We start from the raw sequence: 18,978 nt of genomic DNA, 5'->3' as shown, positions 1-18,978 counted from the left end.
GTCGAACTTGTTCCCAGGAGCAAAATATCAAAAAGAGACAGGCTGGACGAGCAAAATGTAAAACAATGTACTGCCATAGTACCGTCGACTACTGCTTGCCTGCCATCGAAAAATGCAAGTTCTACTGCAACAACTGCAGCAGTACAGAAAATCGTATCCCGTTCAACAGCGGATTTGAACACGAAAATCGTCAACGTTCAGAAGGTTCGGCAAATGCCAAGCATTTCAAAGCAAAGGGATCTAGTGGGGGATCTAGAGGTCTGGAGCAGGAATGCATCCGGGGCCTTCCACAAAATTATCAATCTCACCAACAGCAGACAGGCAGGCATCAACTGCAACTCCAGCAAGCCATTCAGCTCCAACATCAGCCACCCAATGGCTACACCAACTAATATTCCAACAGCAAACCCTACTCCAGAGATTCAGCAACGCATAACATCGTAGTTTCGTTTGGAATCCGTTCAAGCCGCGCAATTAAATAATCCCAGTACAATGCTTATTTCGTCGATTAACAATTCTTTGATCTCTTTTTTGGTCAATCAACCACACAGCAAATAGGAACTATCTGATCAACGGTTCCAATGCTGCAAGCCATGCCAACATACCAACTAATACTAGCTACCACAACCAAAATGTGTAGTGGGCATCAGCTGTGTACGTCGTGAGGGAATAATTATTTATTAATTATTAAATTTTATTTATTTATAATAATATTTTTTTTATTGTTGTATGTATGAGTGTTAATAAAGCTGTATGAGTGTTAATAAAGCTAGGTTCTAGCATTGATATTCAAAACTATCGTGTTTTCCAATGATTGTTTTTGAATCGAAGATGAGCAGGTCGTCGAACATCTATTAATAACTGTTTGGATAGTGCGATTGCGTCCCATCGTACCGCAGGATGCTGCCAAACATCTGATGGATATGCGTTATTGACAAAACAAACGACAAGCACATCCTGTGTGAGACTCCCGGGACATTTGAGTAGTAAACCGTAGAAATTAATAAAATCAGTGAAATGCATGGGCTGTTACCGTTGGCGAAATGGTAGATTCAAAAAGGGCCACAGAGGCCGCCACTGGCGTCGAAAGAATAAAAGCTCAGTGTATTCAGCAAATCAGCGCCATCTGTGGCCATTTTTCGAACTACTTTTTCGCCACCCTGAAACGGGCGAAAATCTAGCTTTCTCTGTCTAACAGACTTCTCTTTCTCTCTGGTACCGCCTGAGAGTTTGCCCTGTGTAACAAGAGAGAGGGTTCGTGCGAGCGCCGACACAAGATGAGAGACAAGATGACCATTTGCCGAACGAGAGAGGGAGACAGTCGGTTGGCTGGGGTAACACTTTGCTGCTCTCTGTGGCACGCTTGATTAACAGAGGAGCTTTGAGCGTGAGCGTAGTGGTGTCGTACGGGGAATTCCATGAACGCGAGCTCCGCGCGCGCACGATCGTCGTCCGCGTTAACTTTTTGGTGATGGGTTTTTAGTGTGTTTTTTGTTTAACAAGACTGTCGTCCTACTATTGTTTCCGTGTACGCTACCGCAGTGTGTCCGTGGGTCCAATCGGGGTTAGTGTTGTTCCGTAGCCAGCCGCCTAGCAGGGTAGCGTGTTTTGTGGTTTCATCGTGGTGTATTGTGCGTGGCCGACTTACGCTACTGTTGGTGCTGCCCTTGGCGTACCCTGGCTGTACGCGGTCCGCGGTCAGTACGCTAGGTCGACGATCAACCGGAGGAAGCAAAAAAAAAAGCGAAGAAGAAAAACGGCTGACCTGGCTTCCTCTCGTTCGTCGCCTGTTTTCCTCATCTTCACACAATCAAACATTCAATCCGAGCCCTCTCTCGCGACTGACGCCAGACCAAGACCAGGCAGGGCAAAGGCAAGAAAACGGAAAGGAGACAATCTGGCCGTCCGGGGCGTTTGGAACGCGATTCCCAGAACGCAGCAACAGCAACCTTCCACCCCCCCCCCCCCCCCCGCGCCCAGGTGCAGGTGTTTTGTTGCCTTGCCGCAGCAATCAAAATCGGTCGGTATAGCCAGTGGTAGTTGGCAGTGCGTGATTCCTGGGATTCAACGAATCACCACCGCGATCACCAACCCCATCCGACTGTGTGTTTGTGTGTGTGCATGTGATTCATCAGCAGTAGCGAGGGTGTGGTGTACCTAGCTGCGTGGCTAGCTTTGGGAGCACTTGCCAATCCCCCCCCAGCCTCCCAGGATTGGTGCTGTTGCCAAGACGCCAAGGCGGGCGCTTCTGCATTCCTGGAACCCTCTCCGTGTCCCACTGTCGGGGCCCCTGCCAAAAGGTGCAATCGTCGTCGGTGTCGTTCTAGACTACCGCTGCCAGAGATCACTTTAACGGTTTCCCTGTCTGTGGCGAGAGACTAGAACAGGAAAGCAAAAGGATCGAGTCGGAGAGAAACAGAGCGAGAGAGAGAGTCGTGCAGTGGACTGCATTCAGGTAAGCACTCGAGAGGGGGAGAGAGACAGAGAGAGAGAGAGAGAACGTAGAACGCGGCGGTCGTTGTGCCGTGAGAACTAACTCGTCGCTCATCCGCACCTTTTTTATTTCTTTCTTTTTTCTGCATTCTTTACTCTAGACCCGTGAACTGTGTGTGTTTGTGTGCGCGTGTACCATTTATGGAGTGTTGACTGCAGCATAAGGATGTGTATGTGTGCGGCTGGCTAATCTGCCACAGAGTGCATCGGTTCCCCTCGGTCCTAAATATCTGGAAGGGCGAAATCCGGTGGCCTTGTCCATTGGAATCCACAAACACCACCCCCTCACACACAACGGCCAGCCAGACAAAAAAAAAGGAGCTTAGTGAAGAAGACTAGGGGCACCCCCTGGTCGCATACCAGCGCTGGCTCACCACGGGCGACCGACGGTGACCGGAATAGTAGCACCGGCACGCCACTTGACATTGCCAACTGCCGTACGCCAGCCATGCACCGGAGCTGCCAGCGACACGCACGAAATCGACACCGCGATGTTGCAGGACGAAGCAATCCTGGCGTGCCGGCACCACCACAGATGCCACCGACGACGACGACGACGACGACAGCAAACACAAACAAAATTAGTGCAGCAGGAGCAGCAATCGCCGATGTTGATTGTTGAACCTTCGCCAACAGCAGCAGCTGGCCGGCTGCAAGCGGAAACGGCAGCACGGATGGAGGATGCAGCCCAGCAGAGGCCGTGTGGCCATCGGCTTCGATTACCTTATCACCAGCGGACCGGGCGAACGCGTTGGTCGGTGGCATCGGCATCGGCTGCCGCCGGCATCCTTGCCCTCTGTTGCGTGTTGACTAGCAGCTCAACCCTAGTGGCCGGCTATAGCACGGGTATGTCTCTGCGCGATCGTACAATAAGGAAATGAATTATAGGATTAAACGAACTGTGTTTTAAACGCTAATCGCTCTTATCGCGTCGCAGCGTCCTGGTCTCTCGCTTAGTGGTCGCGTATTTACACAACACAATTTCTCTGTACCGTAGAGAGAGAGGGGGGGTACCGCTTTTCACAACGCGCACTGGGCGCTGCCTACTATCAACTAGCAAAGCAACCCCGGTCGGGTTGTGGTTGCAATGTAAAATAAACATAAAACATAAACCGTTTTATGCTTCGCCGTACGCCCTGTGCTTGGGGCGGGCCCACCTTGGGGCATGCCTCTAGATGTCATTGAGAGCGTGGGTCTGGGACGCGCGCCTAGGCCTTTTCTCCCTCACGTTTTAATACCTTCATTGCTACCTACTCCAAAAGTAGAGCTACTCCGCTGCTGCTCGCTATGGTGCGCGTTATGGGTTACTCTAAACATGTGCCGAAGAAAATGCACTTTTCCTTTAATGCATTTTCTCAATGCGCTTGGGTAAAAAATGGTAAACATCTGCCACCATCCCAGAGAAGGCGTAGCGGGCGCGTATAACGTAGGACGAGCGGAGCGGAGCGGAGCGGAGCGAGTTCATCATCATGTCGCCAGGCAAGCACCGACAACATTTGGTATGCATTACCCATCCCAATCTTCTGCTGCTTCTGGTTGGTGGTGAAGGAAGCAACATGAGATGTGGCAAAGGCATGATGTTTATGAAATGTTTATGATCCTCGCGTCACTTTCTTCTTTCCTCTGCGCTCGCTGTCGTCGTATCCGTGGAGTGTATAATGCATACCGGGCCGTTCTCAGTGACGGTCCGGGTGTATAGAGTTTTTATGATGTTCTCGCGTTGTTTAGGCTGACTTAGGTCCGCCATGCCCTTCCCATCGATCCGATGCGCCCTTAGTTGCCGTTGTTTGTTCAGTGCACCACGGTGCACGGCTTACTCCAGCTCCAGCATAACATGTACTAACCATCCGTTTGCTTATAGGTATTACTCCACTGGAGAAGGGACGACCGGTCTTACCGATTAGCCCCGGGAAGACGTGGGGGTGCGCCTAGGCCTAGACGATTGCAAAGAACCGTCTGCGAACGGTGGATTACGCTATATGCATGCGAGACACGCGATGGTCGACCGTCTCGTCGCTTAGAAGCCCCTGGTTAGTGGTTCCATACTTCCGTGTGGCGTATCGGAATATACAGCGCAGTTCTTCCCCCTCTTTTCGCTGCCTGTCAGTCTCGAACGGGGGACTCTCTGTCCTGGCCCTGAAATAGAAACCGTCACTGGTGGAAACGCGCTGTGAACCGCTGCTGCGATGCATATGTTCGATTCATGCTGGCATACCGCTTCTCCAGTAACCGGTGATCTCATTCCGGGATCTAAATCAAACTTGAACCGCCGAATCGTGTGGCAGTAGTGCATCTCCCGAACTGGGGTCACATTTTACGTTCTAGAAGATCCCACATATGGCATATTGGTGGTCGAATAATCGAATTCAAAAGAAGAAAACAATATTCGTGCTTTTGATGTCTGTTGGATCAAAACGGGCTTTTTGTAATAGTTCTATCCAACCAAGTTGGTATCGGAAAATCGGTTTTATTATGCGTTGTTCAGTCTTTCTTCTAGAAAAAGATAAAAAGATTGATGTGCCTAGCACAGCTCCCTAGTTGCCAGCACCACATCATCAACGTTAGTCCAAGATGATCGCTGGATTTCGACGAAACGTGCAGTGGCCAAACATTTCACCACCACCGACTATCCGGTTAGACCGGATGCTGCGCTCCGTTCCGTCTCCGAATATCAATATTGATGGTTTGCAATACAACTCCGTTCGCTGTGTTGTGGTGCGTTCTGTTCTCAGCCTGTTGTGTCACTGACCGGGCTGGGTCCGGATCGGTGCAAAACGGATTATAAAGTACACTTTCGGCGAACCTGCCATGGCCGTGTCTCTCTACTCTACTTTGGGCTGTGTGTCCTCTGTGATTCCCCTGTTCGTCCATCTCCAATCTTCTTCTGTTCTTCTTCGGATAAATTGGCCAGCGGGGTGGGGGTGTTATGAGAGAGAGAGAGAGAGCGAGAAAGAGAGAGAGAGAGAGAGAGAGAGAACCCTTTGCGTGTCGAACATCATGACTAAGACCTGGGACGAGCCAACAAAGACACAAGCGCGAACCCAGAACATTAACGGGGGATGGCATGCAGTCTTCGTACAAAGCGGCGGTGCAGCGGTACACCGAAGGAGAGTAGTTTATTGGAATATCGGGGGTGACAAATAAGGTAGCACACGAGTGAGCCTAGCAGCAACACTACTGCAACTAGGCGCGTGGCGCCGCGAAGAATATTCCAAAAAAAAAAAAAAAAAAAGTACACTTACACAGCAGAAAGGGGGCCATAGCAGCCCTCCCCCGTCCCTGTAGCGAATTGTCCATTTCTCGGTGGGAATTGTCAGGCCCGCGGTGTGTTCGCTCGTTCGAGCTGCTGCTGCTGCTGCAGCCATGGAAGAGATCTCCGGAACGTAAAAAGGGGTTGCTGTGCACTCTCTTTCTCTGGGTGTGTGTTAGAGTGAAGGGAGGGAAAAAGGGGAGGGGGAGGGGGTTGAGGTTGGAGCCCCAAGATATATATATATGGTGGGAATGGTAGACTGTAGAGGTAGATGTGTGCGCGAGCTGGGCTCTTTTTGTAAATCTCCGTTTTTACTGCTGCCTTCCGATGTGTGTTGGTGGTGGTGGTGGTGGTGGTGTTGCTAAAGATACATCTGTTGTATAGGCCTTCTACAGAGCCTCAGCAACCAGCGCGCATCCAGAGGCTGGCCGCGGTTCGGTCCTTCGGGTTATGTTGGGCTTTGCAGCGAACGATCGCATCCAAAGCTCGCACACCAGCAACCCGTTGCCGTGCCGTTCTCTCTCTGTGTGTGTATGTGTGTAGCACGCTCTCTTTCCGTTCTATGCGCCTAGCAGCAGCATTATCGGGAGCCCACGGCAGCTCGAATCTCGACGACGGTTTGGATTGGAACCAAAAAACCAGTTTCTCGGTTTGTTATTTTACTTCTTTCTTCGTTCTTTTCTCACACAACCAACACGCACAAGCGCGTGCTGGCGTGCGCCCAGCTTCTCTTTCAATCACCTGCATGTCCCTCATCATCGCCATCACGAGCTGTTTCTCTATTTCATAACATTGGCTGATGGTTCCCCACCCGCTCGTTGCCAGCATTATGCTATGGAAATGCGGATCTTGTTTCTTTCGTGTCTTTCAAAAAAAAAAAACACGAACAAAAAAAAAACCCTCGCTTGTGCGCTTACTCCCCCGCCTGCATCATCCCTTCTCCGTGCAGTTGGGCTCGCAACCAGACGGTTGGTAGCAAACGAGGCGCACACTGCGAGAGAGACAGAGAGAAAGAGAGAAGACTGCCAAGACCTTTCGCGCTGACCTCGTGCCGCTGTTTCGAAGATGGGGTTTGCGAAGACAGAGAGGAAGCCACTTAAAATGGATGATCCACCACCAGGCCAGGCCTTTAGAAGGCCGGTGGCTCGCTAGCTCGCGCGGCTACTTACTTTGGAGCTTGCCGTAACACCCTCACACATTCCCATTCCCCGCAGGGGGGGGTTTGGCCGTCCATTCCATCCATCCATCCGGTACAAAGCCAGCCGCCTTGTTGTGCGCTGTGAAGCCTTAAGAATGGTTCGGCGGCAACACACACCACCACACACAACGGTGCGGTGCGGTGCAATCCAGGAGAGCGCGATCCTTCGATTGGCCCATTTCTAATTGTTGTTAATTTTTTTTTTGGGTTTGTCAAATTTTTGTGTTTTCTTGTTTTGCTGTGCGCTCTTCCCAAAAACCCTGCAGCTGGCGTGTATTGCACATTGTCGCTGGGTGTTAACCGCGGCAGATCGAAAAGCCTGCTACTTGTTTGTTGTCACTTCCTCGGTTGGCCAAAAAAAAAAGGGTTTTTCATAAATCAACTAAACCAGAGGTTGTGCTTATGCTCAACGCTTGGTACGCCCTCTCGCTCAGTTCTCACTTCCAACAGCTCCTTTTTATTCGTCAGAAGACACCTAGCCCGCTTAGCGTGCATTATTATTGCGTGCCAAGAAAGATTCAGATAACCGAAAAGTAGGAAGCACTCGCCCGCAAAAAAGGGGTGGAGAAAAATCTATCGAGCATCGCAAACCCATTGCCCAATTCCCATCTCAACACCAGAGAGAAAGGAAGTCGGTTCTTTATGTTGTAACAATTTTAATGGACTTTAATAACCGGTCCATCCCATTTCCAAGTGAAATCGTTTCGATCAATCCTTCGATACCTTCACCATAAAAATCTACTCAATCTTGCGCTGGATTTTACGTACATCTGGTTTCATTCCTGATAATATTAACACGAATAGCCAAGTGAGCTATTCAGCTTGAGCTTGAGCTTGATAGCTTGAGTCAGCTTACTCCAATATTTTGATTCCCAATTCAATTACTAACTATTCTAAACTAATGATTGCAATATTTGATGCCACACATATAGAGGCTACGCAGCGGACAAAATGTGCAATTTATGTAGGTGAAAATACTCAAATTAACCTTTTAGCAACATTTCAGGGCGTCCAGTAGCTAATTTATCAGGTGTATGCATATCAGACCGACTTTTTCGTTCTAAAGCTATATCTACGCCAAATGGAGCTGTAAAGTCAGTCTACGTGTTTTATTTTGTTCATTAGGCATCCGTTAAACATAATCGGTATACATTTTTTCAAATTTGACAGTATAACAAATATCTTCATTACGATTAAAATGGCAAGTTCCGTTCCCAAAAAACTGCTATTCGCCGACATCGTTCGGTTTTTTGCCTCCATCGCAAAAAATCGGCGGCCGATTCACATTAAATTTTCATTGAAGGTTACGGTGGGCATACTCTCACCGAAACACAGTGCAATGTGCGGTTTAAAAAAAATTAAAGTAGCGATGTAAATGAGCGAACCACCAACCAGCGAAATGGTTAGAAGTCATCAAATTGCGGGCCTTATTGGCCAAAACGGTTATTAATGATTAAAATATCAAAGAAAAAATTAACCTATTTTTCTCAATGAAAATGCACCGCCACCACGCGGAATATCGGCCGAGTACATGGTAAAAGCCACAATTGGTAGCAATTATCACTTGCGGCTAACTCACCAGACTTGACTCTATCAGCTGAACATTCATCTGCACCGTTGGGCCATGTAATGGCCGAGCAGCGTTTCATTTTTAACGAATATTTGGAAAAATGGATGGGTTTGGAAAAAAATGGTACAGATTGACGGTTTTTTTTTGGTTAGGCATCCAAAAATTGCCTACGATATAGTTAAAATGTGTAGCTAACGATTGCCATTTGTTTGGAGAATAATTTTTTCTCCATTTTTCAAGAAAAGGCATTTTTTTCACAAATCAAAAAGGTCGCTTTCATATGCATACACCTGGTATCGATTATTTTGCTTATGAAATCGTTATGTTAATTAAAAAAAATCTGTTGTATTAAAACACTATTTTTATCAAATGTGATCACATATTCCCTGGTACAGCAGGAGACATGTTGTAGAGAAAAATGGTTTCAAATTCATTCGGAGTCGTTGAAAGCGTGGTTGCCGGGAAACCCGGATAACCGGGGGGCCCCTTTTGGCGAATCGGGCTCTGTTTCTCCACCCCAGTTCCACTTCATTCCCGACCCTAGGGGTTCTGCTCTGCACATCACACAAACACGAACAAGATGGAATAATATTGTTTTTTTTCTTCTTCTTTCCCTTTCTCCTTTCGCTGCCTGCCTCGACCTTGGCCTCCGCGGGAACGGCAACGCACGCACCAACGCACGCAACACCAACGCGCACGGCACTCATATTCTGGTGGCAGCAGATGCGACGTCGCTGCTGCAGGCACCACGCTTCACCACGCAACCCTCCTCATCCGGTTCGATCGTAAACGAGGGCCGAACGAAGATACTCCAGTGCCACGCATCGGGTAAGTAAGGCACCGCTACGCCACCACCACCACCACCACAACACTTCCGCCTTCACTGGGAAAGGTCGGAAATGGTAGCTCATTTGCGGGCGGATTTCCTTTGAATTCCACATCATCCTCGCTTTCCGAAGTCGATCGATCGGAGACTAAGCATCCGCTTTTTTTTATGGTGCGTCTCTTCCTCGCCAGGTTACCCGCAACCGAGCTACCGGTGGCTGAAGGATGGTATCCCGGTCGGCAGCTTCAGCAACAGCCAGTACCTCAAGATCCAGAACATAACCCGCGACAGTGCCGGTTCGTATCAGTGCGAGGCGGAAAATCGAGCCGGCACAATCTTCAGCGAGAAGATAGATGTGGTCGTCGCCTGTGAGTATATACGCGTTCTGTCGCGCCATGCCATGCCATGCCATGCCATGCCAGTGACTTCTAATTATGTTCCCCTATTCGCACAGACATGGGCGTGTTTACGGATCTGGCGGAGAAGGTGGTCTCGGTAGCGGCCGGTTACCCGGCCATTCTGAACCTGTCGGCCATCGAGTCGGTACCGGCACCGTCGGTGACGTGGCAAACGGACGAGGGTCCACTGACGTACGACATCAAGTACGCACAGACGGCCAACAACCAGCTCATCATCCTGAGCACGGACGAGAGCGATATCCGGGCGTACCGGGCCCGCGCCATCAACACGCAGATCGGCCGGGAAGAGATCACGGGGTTCGTGCGGCTCAACGTGACGACCGACGGCGGCGGTGGTGGTGGTGGTGGCAACCCGTACGCCGAGATAGCACCGGAAATCATCGTGCACCCGCGTAGCGTCCGGGTGGTGCGGGGGGCCGAAACGGTCGAGCTGGAGTGTATCGCGAACGCACGGCCCCTGCACGAGCTCGAGACGGTTTGGCTGAAGGATGGCATCCCGATCGAGAACACGGGCATACTGTTTGCGCAGACCGACCCGTGGAACCGCACCATCACGCTCCTGCACGTCAACCTAACGCACACGGGCGAGTACACGTGCCAGGTGCGGATGCGCACCGGTGGTCACCCGACCGTCTTCTCGATGGCTCGCGTCACGGTACAGGAACCGCCCACGTTCGTCACCCCGCTCCGCACCGAAACGCTCGGCGATTACGGTTCGCGCATCATCCTGCCGTGTGACGTGATCGGTGTGCCGATGCCGTCGATCCGCTGGTACAAGAACGCCCAGCCGATTGAGCCGCAGGGTGTGGGCGGGGGCGGGAGCGCGGGCATGGGTACCGGGGGCCGCTACACGGTGCAGGATGACAACTCGCTCGAGATACTGCGGCTCAGCATCGACGATACCGCCATGTTTCAGTGTCTCGCGTCAAATGAGGCCGGCGAGCGGTCTGTCTACACCTGGCTAAAGGTGAAAAGTATGTATCGATCGACCGGAGGGGACGCGAAAAAATGTCTAATCATGTTCATCACTTTTCCCTACTAGCTTCGATGCCAATCATGGAGGTACCGCCGGCGAACCAGACCGTCCTGGACGGGAAGGATGCCACCATCAGCTGCCGTGCGATAGCCGCTCCGACACCCAACATCACCTGGCTGTACAACGGTACGTAATGGCTGCCGGTATGGCACACCGTCTGCCCGTATGTGTTCTCATCCAGCTCATCTTCAAACACCACCTTTAGATACCTACCCAATTGAGTCGTCCGCCAGGGTGCAGGTACTGGAAACGGGGGATCTGCTGCTGTCAAACGTCCGAGAGTCGGACAGCGGCCTGTACACGTGCTTCCGGGAGAACGAAGCCGGACGTATCACAGGGTCCGGCTATCTGACCGTTCTAGGTACGTTTTTTCTTCCAGCCCGTCTGCTGCTGCTCGTTGGTATACCGGTATATTTGCTCATATCGTTGGTGTTTGCTTTTTTCCGCCTTTTACAGTAAGAACACAGATCGTTCGCCCACCGGCCGATACGATCGTACTACTCGGCCACTCAGCCACTCTCGAGTGTGGCGTATCGAGCGATCCGACCGTGCCGTACAATATCGACTGGTACCGGGAACCGAAGTGAGTACTGGCACCCCAAGTGGGCATATATATATTTTTTTTTATTGTTTGCGATTGCCTGTTTAACTGCGTTCTCTCCGTTGCAGTCGCTTACCGATCAAGAACAGCCACCGGATCGGTGTGCGGGGCGATGGGACGCTCGAGATCACCGAGGTACGACCATCGGACGTTGGGCAGTACGGGTGCATCGTCACGTCACCGGGCGGCAACGAGACCCGGTCGGCACGGCTGAGCGTCATCGAGCTACCATTCGCACCGTCGAATGTGCGCGCGGAACGGCTCAGCACACCGCAGCACCGTGCCATCAACGTGTCGTGGACGCCCGGTTTCGATGGGAACAGCAAGCTGATCAAATTCATCGTGCAACGGCGCGAGGTGCCGGAACTCGGGCCACTGCCCGATCCGCTGCTCAACTGGGTAACGGAATCGGCGAACGTGTCGGCCAACGTGCGCTGGTTGCTGCTGGCGAACCTGAAAGCGGCCACCGCCTACCAGTTCCGCGTGAGCGCGGTCAACCGTGTCGGTGAAGGTTCACCGTCGGAGCCGAGCAACGTGGTACGGTTACCGCAGGAGGCACCGTCCGGTGCGCCAGTCGGATTCGTCGGTTCCGCTCGCTCATCGACGGAGATCATCGTCCAGTGGCAGCCACCGTTGGAGGAGCACCGCAATGGGCAGATTCTGGGTTACATCATCCGGTACCGCCTGTTTGGGTACAACGCGAGCCCGTGGAACTACCGGAACATCACGAACGAGGCCCAGCGCAACTATCTGATCCAGGAGCTGATCACCTGGAAGGACTATGTGGTCGAAATTGCCGCCTACAACAACATGGGCGTCGGTGTGTACAGCGAGGGCGCGAAGATTAAGACGAAGGAGGGTATCCCGGAGGCGCCACCGACCGGGGTGCGCGCCATCGCCTTCAACTCGACGGCCGTGCGCGTCTGGTGGACACCGCCGAACCCGCAGCAAATCAATGGCATCAACCAGGGCTACAAACTGCAGGCGTGGCGGTACGAGCTGCCATCGGCACCAGGAACGGACGAGCCAGTGCCGCTGGAGCAGGAGATGCGCACACTGACGGTGGCACCGAATCTGCTCGACCCGCTGGCCGAGCAGAGCGCGGTTCTCGGTGGGCTGGAAAAGTACACCGTCTACAACGTGACCGTGCTGTGCTTCACCGATCCGGGCGATGGGGAGCGCAGTGCACCGTCGGCCGTGCGCACACTAGAGGACGTTCCGGACGAAGTGGCGTCACTGCAGTTTACTGGCATATCCGATCGGGCAGTGACGGTCCTGTGGGATCCACCAAGGCGCACCAACGGTATCCTGCTCGGTTACCAGGTGCGGTACTATGAGCGTGATTCGGGCCCGGGTACGGCCCGCACCGTCAACCTGACGGCCGAGGCAAACAGCCTACAGGTGACGCACCTGACGGCCACCACCCACTACACGTTCGAGGTTAATGGGTGGACGGCGGTCGGTGAGGGGGTGCCGAAGGTGGCCACCATCCAGTCCGGCATCGAACCGGTACTACCACGCCCCCCGTACCAGCTCGCTCTGTCCAACATCGAGGCGTTCTCGGTGGTGATACAGTTTACGCCCGGTTTCGACGGTAACTCGTCGATCACGCGCTGGATCGTCGAGGCGCAGACGGCTCGCAACCTGACCTGGTTCGTCGTGCACGAGGTGAATGATCCGGATGCGTCCACCGTGACCGTGCTCGGCCTGACACCCTTTACCTCCTACCGGTTGCGCCTCATCGCGTGCAACGTGGTCGGCCGCTCGGAACCGTCCGAACCGACGAAAGATTTCCAAACGATCCAGGCACCCCCGAAACACCCACCATTCAATGTGACGGTGCGGGCGATGAGCGCGAAAGAGCTGCGCGTACGCTGGATACCGCTGCAGCAAAGCGAATGGTACGGCAATCCGAAGGGCTACAACATAACCTACCGCAACATCAACGAAGCGGCGGATGATGAGACCACCGTGCTGGTGGCAACGCTTGGTGCACCATCGGGAGCAGCGACGACACCCGGCAGTGGGGTGCGGAGTGTGCTGATCGAGGACTCGACCGCTAACTCGCACGTGCTAGAGGGTTTGAAGGAGTGGTCGGTGTATGAGGTGGTGATGACGGCGGTCAACGAGGTCGGTGAGTCGCAGGACAGTCCACACGCGTTCGAGCGGACTCGCGAGGGCGTACCATCGATGGGGCCGGCCGTGGTCGAAGCGAACGCTACCTCGTCCACCACGATCGTGGTCCGATGGCAGCAGGTACCGAAGGTGCACCGGAACGGCCAGATCGAAGGGTACCGTGTGTATTATGGTTCGCTCGGCCGCACCCCCATCCTGCACAAGACGATCCCCAACAACGGCACGTTCACGGCGACGCTAACCGAGCTGCGCAAGTTCGTCCCGTACGATGTGCAGGTGCTGGCGTACACGCGGCTCGGCGATGGTACGCTCAGCACACCGCCGGTGCGTGTGCAAACCTTCCAGGATACGCCCGGTGCCCCGTCGAACGTTTCCTTTCCGGACGTTTTGTTCAGCATGGCGCGCATCATCTGGGATGTGCCCGATGAGCCGAACGGCGAGATACTGGCCTACCGCGTCACCTACCTGCTCAACGAGTCGCACAGCCTGAACTTTACGCAAGAGTTCCCACCGTCCGATCGTACGTTTCGGGCGACCCAGTTGCTCGCCGAACGGTACTACATGTTCAGTGTGACCGCTCAGACGCGGCTCGGCTGGGGCAAGACGGCGTATGCGCTCGTTTACACCACCAACAACCGCCAGCTGCCCCAGGCAGCGTCCGAGCCGCAGATCTCGCGTTCGCAGGTGCAGGCGGAACAGATAACCTTCAGCTGGACGCCGGGCAGGGATGGGTTCGCGCCGCTCCGCTACTATACGGTGCAGCTGCGCGAGAACGAGGGCGCCTGGAGCACGTTACCGGAGCGGGTGGACCCGTCCGTTACCTCGTACACGGCCAGCGGTCTCAAGCCGCACACGTACTACCAGTTCCGGATCCGGGCGACCAACGATCTCGGCCCGTCCAGCTACAGCCCCGAGAGTGTACAGACGCGAACGTTACCGGCCGCCCCGTCCGCTGGCGTTACCGGGCTGAAGGTGGTACCGATCACGACGACCAGCGTGCGTGTGCAGTGGAATGCGCTGGCGGCGAGTGCCTGGAACGGGGATACCGAAACCGGTGGCTACCGGATACTGTACCAGCCGCTGTCCGACTTTCCCTCGACGCTCCAGAGCACACCGAAGCTGGACGTGCCGGGTGTGCGCGAGATGTCGGCCGTGCTGACCGAGCTGACGCAGGATCGCAACTACGAGATCATTCTGCAGCCGTACAACTCGCAAGGTTCGGGACCGCCGACACCACCGGTTGCCGTGTACGTGGGCGAAGCCGTACCGATTGGGGAACCGCTCAACATCGAGGGTGTGGCCCTGTCGTCGACCGAGGTACGGTTGCGCTGGAGCCCTCCGCAGCAGAGCACCCAAAACGGGGAGCTGCTCGGGTACAAGATTTTCTATCTCGTCACCAACACATCGGAGGAGGAACTGCCTCCTGTTGCTGCCGACGCTACTACTGGTGGTGGTGGTGGTGGTGGTGAGGGCCATCGGAAGCCGCCCGAGGAGGAAATCGAAGTCGTGCCGGCTTCGTACACCGCACACAATCTCGTCTTTCTCGACAAGTATACCGAGTACCGTATCCAGATACTGGCGTTCAATCCGGCCGGCGACGGTCCCCGGTCCGCACCGATCACGGTGCAGACGCTGGCCGGGCTGCCTGGTCCACCGACCCAGCTCCGTTTCAGCGATATCACCATGAACAGCTTGCTGGTTAGCTGGGAGCCACCGCGCAAGCGCAACGGGCTCATCCTAGGCTACATTGTTGCATACGAAACGACCGAGGACAACGAAAGTAAGTAAAGGGTCAGGGCTACCTCTCGAGGTTTCTCATTTGTTTTTTTTTCTTCTTTTCTCTCGTCTCGTCTTGTAGAGTTCAGCAAGCAGGTGAAACAGAAGGTGACCGGCACTAGCCTTATGGTGCAGAACCTGGAAGAGGAAGTCACGTACACGTTTACGGTGCGGGCACAAACGATTGATTATGGACCGGCAATCAGCGGTAACGTCACTACCGGGCCGCAGGAGGGTTCACCCGGTTCGCCACGCGATCTCGTGATTGCCAAATCGCAGGCCAGCGTCGACATGCAGTGGCTGAACGGGCAGTCGGGTAAAGGGCCGATCCTTGGTTACTACATCGAAACGAAGAAGCGCGGTAGGTTGGCATGGGGCGACGGAGCAAAACGAGGCTGGCGCAAGCCAGTATCTGATTTTTTGTTTTTACAAAAAAATAAAAATAAAAAACCATTCGCTCCTCTTCTCCCATAGATGATTTGCGATGGGAAACGGTATCGCGCACGAATAACGGCCCGTTGGAGGAGTTTACCGTTAGTTTCCAGAACCTGTTACCTTCGACCGCCTACAAGTTCCGCGTTATCGCCTATAACCGGTACGGCATCAGCTGCCCGGTTTACTCGGATGATGCAGTGCTGACACCATCGAAGCTCTACCTCGAGTATGGCTACCTGCAGCTGAAACCGTTCTATCGGCAGACTTGGTTCATGGTAGCCCTTGCCGCTACCTCGATCGTCATCGTCATCATAGTCGTCGCGATACTGTGCGTGAAGAGCAAAAGCTACAAGTACAAGCGTAAGTGTGCCGCTGCGAGCCAGTTTGTGGTGCGAGTGTGTGTGTTTGTGTGTGCTAATCTCTCCTCTTTTTTCCCATCCTTTGGCCCTTTGGTAATTCCAGAGGAAGTCCAGAAAACGCTAGAGGAATCGATCGCCATGTCGATCGACGAGCGGCAGGAGCTGGCCCTCGAGCTTTACCGATCCCGGCACGGTATGACCGGTAACGGTGGTGGAATGATGGGCGGTGGTGGTAGCGGTGGCGGCGGCGGCACCGGCACAATGATGCTGCACAGTACGCTTGGACGCCGTACCGGTACGATACTGGGTCGTAAGGGTGGCGGTGGTGGTCCATCGTCGAGTGCGGCAGCGGCAGCAGCCGCGGCCTCTCTCGGCAAATCGCCACCGCGCCCATCGCCCGCATCTGTTGCGTACCACAGCGACGAGGAAAGTCTCAAATGTTACGACGAAAATCCGGATGATAGCAGCGTCACGGAGAAACCGTCCGAGGTCAGCTCCAGCGACTCACAGGTAAATTGGCCCCCCCCCCCCCTCCCGGATCCCTAATCATTATTTGAATCATTGCATTCAGAAATTATGCACTCTACAAAGCAAATCCCTTCTTGTTGTGTCCGCACAGGCCTCGGAGAGTGAGAACGAAAGCGTCCGGTCGGATCCGCATTCGTTCGTCAACCACTACGTGAACAATGATTTACTGCGGCAGTCATGGAAACGCCAGAAGCCGGTACGCAACTACTCCAGCTACACCGACTCCGACCCGGAGGGTTCGGCCGTGATGAGCCTGAACGGGGGCCAAATCATAATGAACAATATGGCTCGATCAAGAGCCCCGCTGCCCGGCTTCAGTTCATTTGTGTGACGAGGAAGCGAGATACAGCCGGCACTATGACTGCTATAGCACACTTAAGAGGGGCGGTTTTGCTACAACGATGAGATTCCTTTTTGATTACTTAGCAACTACTGCCAACAGAACGACGGAAAGATTAAGCGTGCTTTCCGTCGTTTTTTTTTTTTTATCAATCACTTATCGATCAATCCCTCCAATGCTAGTGGGTGTGCGTGTTTTTTGTTTAGGAAACTCTCTCTCTCTCTACTTGTCCCCCCAACGCAAGAACTAGGTAGATCAATCAATGGCACGTGAACCCCCAAACCGCGGTACGCTGCTGAATTCGTTTGAATTCTTCTTTTAATCTCTGAGTCTCGGTAGTTAGTCTATAAGCATGGAACGGATGTGGTGCAGGTGAAGTAGGAAGTGACGCAGCTCATTATCACGCCACGAATTTACAATCGCAGAAGCACATACACAAGTGGTGTAGCTCCTGTGCGAGCGTGCCTGCTACTTAAGCAAACTCTTACTCCCCCGGCGCAGACTACGGGGAAAGCATTTTTCCGGGAATGGAGTGAAGTTTTTGGTTTTTTTTACTGGAAGACTAACCTTAAATATCGTAGCTAGAAAATAAGCACCCAAGCGGCCTTGTATCTTAATTCGATTCGGGTGTTGAAAGAGCGCCCTGCACTTAAGGCTGACGTTGATCCGTTACTTTAAACAAGAACGAGAAAACCGAAAACACAATATGGAAACCGAAAAGAGAAATGAACGGCTCCAAACGGTGGGAGAATGTATGCAATGGCTGCTAGTAAATGGTGTGATGGAGGCGCCTTAATGGATTAACAAACATGGAAACATATCTTGATGTGATAATCATAACTGTATGCGATGGTAGAGGTCGTCGCCGATGCGAACCAACCCTGCCTGTATAACCTACCCGCGGTCCCATTGCGGCTAGTGAATGGAGTAAGCTCGCGATAGAGCTCGCGTTCAACAGGCGTAGTAGGCGTTCGAGTGGAATACGTGGAAGCGAAAGAAAGCGCGCAACAGGCGAAATGGGGCAAAGCAGCTACGCAGCAAAGTGTAATAGGCAAACCCCAGACAACAGGCCGTGGGAAACCGGGGTCGCGATACCTGGGGGTAATGTAGCTTTCTTTTACATGCCTTCCTACTTTTTGACGATTTTTAATAACTGTATGTCCGCTCTTTTCGCAAGTAAAATAATTGAATCGACCTAAGAAAGAAGCCATTTTCGTAAGTAAAAAGAATAAAAAGAATGAATTGGATATACTATGTATACTGGCGTAATTTGTAGGTGAAAACACAATAAAAACGAAAACGTAATACACCATTCAGCAACGATTGTATTTGTTTTCTTACGGTTTCTTTACACCTCACATCTTGATCGCTGCGATCGCTGCGATTAGGAATACAACGGAAGCTGCACGAATAATTTCCTGGATACTGTGACGGATGTACCAGCCGTAACTCAATCGATTGCTTACGGTATGCCGATGAAAGGACGCTCCGCTAGCGATGGTACTGCACACCCTTAAAAACACACCGTTTCAAGCTGTGGATTAGTGATGGGCGCACCGGAATCGCACCCATGGTTCCACGCCTGCAAAAAAAAATCGGAGTCGATTCCGACCCAGATCGATTCCCGGAATTTCAGGGCGGAATGTTCGGCGCACCGCAGTAGTGACCTGCTGTTCTTCTGTTTTGGTACAGCCATTCGCCGTCGATGTTGATTGTTTTGTTTTAGATTCCGCTTTCGTTTTCGTTTTCGTCACCTACCTGCGGCCTGCTGCCTGACTCTCGTTGCTTTAGTAGAGCCCAGGGTCAGGTAAAAATTTATCATGACCTTGATCTTGAACAATCAAGTACAGAAAGATGCCATCGACCACGACCTTAGCCATGAGCCAAGGTCAGCCTACCCACAGGTTTGGGCGCTTCACAGTTCAATTGAGACTTGAGGGGGAGGCGTTGGAGCGGCGCAATTCGGCGCAGCACTGTGACTGTTTTCTTATCTGCTTTGGTATAGCCATTC

General features: G+C 52.9%; 1 protein-coding gene across 2 annotated transcripts; it reads left to right on the top strand.

Moving 5' to 3' along the window:
- Window positions 1–1,419: 1,419 nt before the first annotated feature.
- On the top strand, window positions 1,420–18,283 carry LOC126579881 (protein sidekick). 2 transcript variants are annotated; one of them, XM_050243578.1, is made up of 13 exons: window positions 1,420–2,455; window positions 2,595–3,339; window positions 9,235–9,339; window positions 9,529–9,705; window positions 9,792–10,730; window positions 10,799–10,918; window positions 10,998–11,153; window positions 11,249–11,375; window positions 11,462–15,309; window positions 15,388–15,666; window positions 15,780–16,100; window positions 16,203–16,609; window positions 16,719–18,283. In XM_050243578.1, exons 2-13 carry the CDS (start codon window positions 2,985–2,987, stop codon window positions 16,956–16,958), a joined length of 7,074 nt encoding a protein of 2,357 aa, XP_050099535.1. In that variant the 5' UTR covers window positions 1,420–2,455; window positions 2,595–2,984; the 3' UTR covers window positions 16,959–18,283. The 2 variants fall into 2 exon arrangements, with proteins under 2 accessions (XP_050099535.1, XP_050099534.1); XM_050243577.1 differs by having other exon boundaries at window positions 9,232–9,339.
- The last annotated feature ends 695 nt before the right edge of the window (window positions 18,284–18,978 follow it).

The sequence above is a fragment of the Anopheles aquasalis genome, chromosome Y (genome assembly GCF_943734665.1).
Source record: "Anopheles aquasalis chromosome Y, idAnoAquaMG_Q_19, whole genome shotgun sequence".
Taxonomy (NCBI): Eukaryota; Metazoa; Arthropoda; class Insecta; order Diptera; family Culicidae; genus Anopheles; species Anopheles aquasalis.
The sequence above is the reverse complement of the archived record's forward strand: the minus strand, read 5'-3'. Positions and strand labels throughout refer to the sequence as shown.